Below are 7,215 nucleotides of genomic sequence, written 5' to 3'. Positions count from 1 at the left end.
TCGGAGTCAGAGTTGGGAGTCGGAGTCGGTCCATGATAAAATCAAGGAGTCAGAGTCAGAGTCGGAACAGCAGCTTACCGACTCCACAGCCCTGGTTCCAACAGTTATGTTTCATATAAATAAAGTCCTTTAAAGACTTTTAAAGACTTTTAGTGCATTTTAGAGATGAAAAAATAAAATTACAGTGTTAAAAAGTTGACTACTTTTGTAATACTGCACTTTTTGAAAGTAATAGAGATGAGCTATAAAATGAAAATTTGATTTTTATTTTGAATGTGTTAAGTGCATGGTAGTAGTATCAGTTGAAAAACTTGTGATATAACATACATTGTCAAATCAGTAAATAACTTCTCTTCTGAGAAGAATTTGATCATTGACTAGCCATAGCTCTTTAAACAGTTTAGAAGATTTTTGATTTTTATATTCTGAGAGCTTTGAGTCTTTCTGTCAAAAGTTGACTGCTAGGCCTAACAATACTGACCTTCCCAAGAGTCTTTAGAGTCCTTTTCCAGTCTTTTCATCAACTTCAAACACTTTGGCAGTCTTTCCAATGAATAAGGTACTGTTTTTTTCAACATGCTACTTAAGTTGTTCTGTAAACTTCTTGTTAACTATATTGTTCACAGAATTTAAGTCCTTTCAGCACTATCACATTTTTTTTACATTAAAAGTGTACTTTTAGACTTATCTTGTTGGTAAATCTTTTTGGATCAAAATTAACACTTCCGTTTTTGCTTCCACTTTGAAACTTTTTAAATCAATATATATAGAACATATTTAAGCAGGGTATATATATGTTATTAGTTTATTTTAAAGTATACTTCTAACCTAAAGTACTGAAGAAATTTTAACACACATATTAAGATATTAACTATCGAAATTTGAAAATTCAAATTGGTCTCTTTTTGTTGTATCAAAAAAGTTCTTTTGATGCAACAAAAAGAGACCAATTTGAATTTTCAAATTTTGCCTGCACTTTCTTCTTAACAATTTGAATGACTTCTTGTACAAGCTAAACACTTTCTTAATAGAATTGGATTGTGTAAGTTTGATTTTATCTCCTTAAACCTCTTCCATACATTGAAAACTGTTTTTCTGCAGACATTTACCTGTCTGAAAACATCCTCATTACTTATACCAACCATTTCCAAGCAACAATTTGAATGTGTTTCATTTTAACGGATATATTTAATTAGATTTGAAATATTTAAACTAAAGTTTGGCATTATTGAAAGTGCATCATGAAAAACATATTTTAGGATAGCAAAAATTTTAATGTCTATGTCATTATTTGCTAATTATATATATACTTAAATATTGGGTAAATCCAACATATATATACTATTATGAATTGTTATCTAGTGTAAATAAAAAAACCACTATTTGTTAGGAATTGCTTGTTAGGAATTGCTTCTTAGAAATTACTTATTTTTGTAATATAGAAGTATAAATTTTTCAAAACATAAGTAAACTTTCATGGGTGCCTAAACTGGTTTAAGTATTTGCATTCAAAAATAACAAATCTGTCTTTTACTACTCTATGCATTTAAAAAATTTTTATATTTGTCTACCTTGTAATAATTAAAAATTGTTCAATCATATTAACTCAATATCAACTCTGCTAATTAAACATGTAAAGCAAAATTAACTATTCTAGCTATTTATATTTCAAAATAAAATATAGTAAATATAACAATTTGCCTAGATAACATTCTAAACTTTACCTCATAATATTTACTAGGAGGGAAAAAGTCAAAACCGTACTTTACCTAGTTCTTCACCACATATCACACTCAAATCCCCGCGACGAGTTTCAGGTTCATAAATTTGTACCATCTTGTACTACTGGTTAAAAAGATATTTTTAAAGTATTACGGATTTTAAGTTCTTTAATTAAAAGTTGTATTACTCTTTTAAGGCACTTCAAATCCTGGAAAACCACAAAAAAGAGGTATGTTTTTATTCTTTGCTTATCAAACAAGTTTCTAAAGCTTCACAAGTCTTCTACCTACTGTTCCAGATCTGGTGTACTACTACACACTATATTACACTTGGTATTGTGTGTGTGTGTGTGTGTGTGTGTGTGTATGTGTGTGTGTGTGCGTGCGTGCGTGTGTGTGTGTGTGTGTGTGTGTGTGTGTGTATATACACCAACACACACACACACACACTTAACAGCAAAGTTAATGCACCACTTATACATTTCGATTTATTTTAATTGTCGTTAATATTATCATATTTTGGCAAACATATTAAGAATAGAACACATGAACTGGAAAATACATATTTCAAAGTTTCACATCCACCCACCCATCCATCCATCCATACATATATACATATATGTATGGATGTATATACACATACATACATAGATACATAGATACATACATACATACATACATACATACATACATACATACATACATACATACATACATACATACATACATACATACATACATACATACATACATACATACATACATACATACATACATACATACATACATACATACATACATACATACATACATACATACATACATACATACATACATACATACATACATACATACATACATACATACATACATACATACATACATACATACATACATACATACATACATACAATAATCTAAATTGATATAACAGCAAATGTATAGAGAAGTTTTTGGTCCCAATAAATCTATTCGTTTTACAGAGTCAAAGACACCAATCATAATAGTTCCAGCTGGTACAACTGCACTAATAACACTAATTAATTGTAAAGACTTTCTCCAAGACCATAGGTATATTTTTAGGTTGAAAATGTATGTGAGAGGTCATCCATAGACTTTTATTAATACTTTTACTTGTTTCATTTTTGTAGGTATATTACTGCTGATCAGAAGAGAAGATTGGGTACAATTAAAGAAAATGAAGTTTTAATTCAGAGGAAAAAAGATATTATGATTGGTGGCCAAATGCAGAGCGCCACTGTCCCATTCCGTGTTGTTGATCAACCTTTAAAGCTGCAACCAAATGAATGGTATTTTTTTTATTTCTGAATCAGAATCAGTTGCTAAAACTGTGTTGTTTTTTTTTATTTAACTAATGGATTATGAGGCTATGGTTTAATATTTCTTCCATATAGCAGTTTCTTTTTAAAATTAAAGCTTGCTATTAACATTAAAGCTTGCTATTAACATTATTTGTGAATAAATACTTTTTGTACTAATTGAAGAAGTTAAGATTTTTTCCATTTACTTTTAATTATTTTCTTTAATTTTATGTTGTTGAATTTTGACTTTAAAATTACAGGAATCGTGTAGCTGCTGTTTTTGTACAAGGACCTGCCTGGCAATTCAAAGGTTGGCCGTGGTTGTTACCAGATGGTTCTCCAACTGATATATTCACAAAAGGTAACAAATTTTATATTATTTGTTTATGAATTGCAATTAAACAGTAATTACTAACCTTTTTTTTCTTTAATTTTTAGTGAAAGCGTTTTTTGTCAAATATGATGATATGAAAGTCGATCCAAATGTTTCAAAATGGGACGTCCAAATATTAACTGTAAATATGTTGTTCTGTTTTGGATATTTTATGCTTTGAACTTGCTTCATAATCATAACATAAGATTATATATTTCTGTTACTTAATATTTATATAAGATAATACTAAAAAAAATGGTCAAAATTTTGTAAGTTTAGTTAGCAATTAAAATTTAGTTAGCAAAAATATGGTTCGTTTAACATAATAAAGTAAAATGATTATTATTGTTATGCACACTAATACAGCTTAAATTAAAATACTTTTGACTTATCAATAACTAGTGTTACCACCTCTTGATGTAATTACAGCCAGACAGCGCCGTGGCATACTTTTAATTAGAGATCTAATCGTTTCTTGATGGATATCTTCCCACACGCTGTTAAGACTTTGTCGCAACTCGTCTAAGCTGTTAAGTGGTGGATGTTGACTTCTAACACAGCGCTCCATTATATCCCAAAGATGCTCTATTCGGTTTATATCTGGACTGCAAGCTAGCCACTCCAAAAATTCAGCATTAACATTGTTTAAGCATTCAGTAACAATATGTGCCGTATGTGGTCTAGCATTATCCTGCATAAGAAGGAATCCATCTCCAATGTACGTTGCAAATGGTACCACAAAAGGTTCTAAAATATCTGCTATGTATCGTTGAGAAGTCAGACGTTCACTATCAACAATAAAAGGCTCTGTGCGATCTGTTAAAGATATTCCTCCCCATACCATCAATCAGCTGCCTCAATATAAAGTGGTTTCTCGAATGTTACAAGCGAAAGATCATTTGGTCTTCTGTACACTCTTGGGCGGCAATTAGAGCTTACAAGGCAAAACCTTGACTAATCTGTAAATAAGACTTGTCCCCAGTCATGTATTTCCCAATTCATATGCCTCCTTGCAAAAGCCAGTCTGTTTCTGCAGTGGTCTACAGACAATCTGGAAACAGTAGTTGCTGCCTGAGGTCGTAAATTTAAAGCACGAAGTCTTCTTCTTATGGCAAGTTACATTTGGAGACTTTGTGCAGTAGTGAACCGTTCTCTCAGTGTTCGAAGCATTAAAAATCGGTCCTCCACGGCATTGGTAGCTCATTGTCTGCCTTGGCCAAGTCTTCTAGCGTGATCATTGGTCTCTACAAACCTTTCTAGAACCCTACCGACTGTTGTATGAGACAATCCAAATCTTCTACCAAGTTCGCAATTTGTTAATCCTTCATTGAACAAAGTAACAGTTGCAACACATTCATCATGACTTAAATTTCGTCTAAAACACTGCATTGCAAACAGATGTGTTGCTCAAATGACAGTTATCTTTTCTACTGTTAAAACAATTTAAAACCAACATATACTTTTCTTTTAGAAGTGAGGTTTAACTACAGCAAAATATGCTACTTATTAAAAGCTGCTATGCTAAAACTTCGAAATTAAATAAGGGAAACGGAATAAAACCTGCAAAAGGCGTAACAATAAACATAATCATCTTTGTAATTGATAAATCCGGGAAATTCATAATATTTTTCAAAATAAGTCGGAATTTTAAACGGTGCGTTAATTTGGCGGCTAAGTGTATTTCCCAAAAACAGAAGATATTGATTTTCTTATCTTTACTTTCAAGAAAAATTGTTGTTAAATCTTGTATTAGAGTGTTGTACTAAAACATAGTACCTTTAAAAATCTTACAGAGCGCAATAGTAAAACAAATCAGTAAAAAAAAATACGATAAAACAATATTGATGTAAAAATTAACTTCAAAATTGGTTTAAAGAAACACGTTTTTCACCTTATTTCGTTGAAAGTTTCGTTCAAGATAATTTAATATGATTGGTTAAATAAATAAGACTGGCTTCTTATTTGACGGAATATAAGACTATTCTCAAGCTTCTTTTTTTTTTTTTTTCTTTTTTTAAACATTCCTTGTCCAAGATGATATTGGATGCTACCTGTTGGTTTAAAATAAGTAATCTACTTGGTATTTCTGCTACTGAACTGGATTCATTCTTCATACGTATTGTTTTCCACTTTGTTGCTTCTCTCACTGCTTTTCGAACCATTTTTAATGTCTTACAGATCTTAAAAATTTTATGCTACTTTTTATAGAAAATGATCGAACAGGCATTAATTAAAGTTATAAGAGTTGGTTTGAGAAAAACAGGATAGAAATCAATTTAAAACTTTGAGTATCTTTTTTCTTATAACACTTTCTGGTATGCTTTTACATACACTTCATAAACTGAATTAAATAAAAGAGTAATGTACTAGTGAACTTATTAGTAACAGAAATATTACAAGGAAATATTGTTGCTGCCATACAAAAAATATGCCTTAATCAAATAGGGTTCCTTTTTTATGTTTAAAAAAAAAAGGAATTACCAAATTATCTTAATACGTCTATTTTTTCTGAAACCACTGTACTATAAGTTTATTTCTCTTTATTGATTTTAAAAGTTTTTGAAAAGTTTTCAAGAATACTATAGTTTTTCAATTAATTTCAAAAAAAGCCGACTCTTACTTAAATAATTACCAAATTATGTTTTTAGAGTTTGTGAATTAAATATTATGCCGACTTAATATTAAACTTAGACTTAATGAAACAAACTCCCATAACAGAATTTTTCTGTAAGAGACTAGCATTATTTTAAAAAGGTTACTCAAAATTTTAATGGCATAACGAAAGGGACTTTTTAATGATTTTTTAAAGATAGAGTAGCATTTATCTATTGCAAGTGTACGTTGTGAAAATTAAGATTGATGATTTTCTTTTTTTTTGGGGTGCATAATTTTAAGTAGTTTCTTGTTAATGTAATTGTCTTTTTTTTTTTTTTTTTTTTCAATCTATAGATAAATCGAAACAGACGACACATGGACAGAGCATGTGTCTTAAAGTTTTGGGAATCGCTTGAAAAGTTTGTTTCCTATTTTTAAATTTGAATTTTTTAAAATCTAATTTATTCAAGTTGACGTACCCATATCGATTACGTTCATGTTTCTTGTTAATTTAGGAACTTAGTGCCATCGTTTTTACCTTTTCTTTTTTAGATTTCTTGCAAAAACCAAACCCAATTTAAGATTCTAATCCTTTTAAGTTTCTGTAAGTAAAAATCTTTTTTAATCTGTAAAAAGGTCTTTTTAGAATTAACCTTGATTTGTCTATGAGAATATGTTGGATTTAGTTTCCTATTTTTGTTTATAGGCAAAGTACTAATACTTTTCGTCAACTTACTGAATTTTGGGTCAAAAGGAATGTGTTGGGTGAATTCTTTCCTGCCGATTTAATGTGAATTAAACTTAAATTACTTGAAGTGAATATTTCAAAGGCTGTAAATTGCTTCATTATAAAATATAATTTGTGATGCAGATTTTAGCTTTTTTTTATCTTTAACAACTTATGCTAAGTTATGAAAGATAAGCTCCACTTCTCCCGTCTTGGATGAAAAGACCCTGATCTTATCCTTCATATATTTTTTTAAAATACGGCTTTGAACACCAAGATTACTTTATAGCCATTTATCGAGAAATTAACTGATAAACGTGAACATGAAAACACTTTGGTTCTACTTTCCGTGCATGCGATAAATGCTAATAATCTTAAAAGAGATTATTTAAGTAAGGATATTTATTTTAGTAAGGAATTGAATAAGGATACTCATTTTTTGATCAGTGCAGATCTGAAACAATTGTAATATTAAAA

The 7,215-nt window shown here is 29.8% G+C and overlaps 1 protein-coding gene across 1 annotated transcript; it reads left to right on the top strand.

Moving 5' to 3' along the window:
* Positions 1–1,713: 1,713 nt before the first annotated feature.
* On the top strand, positions 1,714–6,881 carry LOC149875922 (parafibromin-like). Its single transcript, XM_090076029.1, has 9 exons — positions 1,714–1,817; positions 1,919–1,951; positions 2,705–2,792; positions 2,873–3,031; positions 3,304–3,404; positions 3,482–3,558; positions 6,366–6,430; positions 6,564–6,615; positions 6,718–6,881. The coding sequence occupies exons 4-8, from the start codon at positions 2,952–2,954 to the stop codon at positions 6,598–6,600; spliced, it is 360 nt and encodes a 119-aa protein (XP_089932155.1). The 5' UTR covers positions 1,714–1,817; positions 1,919–1,951; positions 2,705–2,792; positions 2,873–2,951; the 3' UTR covers positions 6,601–6,615; positions 6,718–6,881.
* Positions 6,882–7,215: the final 334 nt, after the last annotated feature.

This window comes from Hydra viridissima, unplaced genomic scaffold, assembly GCF_058129835.1.
Source record: "Hydra viridissima isolate aposymbiotic clone 2 unplaced genomic scaffold, HvirCarnegie_v1 scaffold_104, whole genome shotgun sequence".
Classification (NCBI taxonomy): domain Eukaryota; kingdom Metazoa; phylum Cnidaria; class Hydrozoa; order Anthoathecata; family Hydridae; genus Hydra; species Hydra viridissima.
Note: the sequence above shows the minus strand (reverse complement) of the source record. Positions and strands in the feature narration are given on the sequence as shown.

Excerpts from the sequence above, each read along its gene's own strand:
- LOC149875922 (XM_090076029.1), top strand. The coding sequence starts at position 2,952 with ATGATTGGTGGCCAAATGCAGAGCGCCACTGTCCCATTCCGTGTTGTT. Across the intron at positions 3,405-3,481 it reads AACTGATATATTCACAAAAG|TGAAAGCGTTTTTTGTCAAA; the intron begins GTAACAAATTTT and ends TTTAATTTTTAG. Across the intron at positions 6,431-6,563 it reads TTTTGGGAATCGCTTGAAAA|ATTTCTTGCAAAAACCAAAC; the intron begins GTTTGTTTCCTA and ends TTTCTTTTTTAG.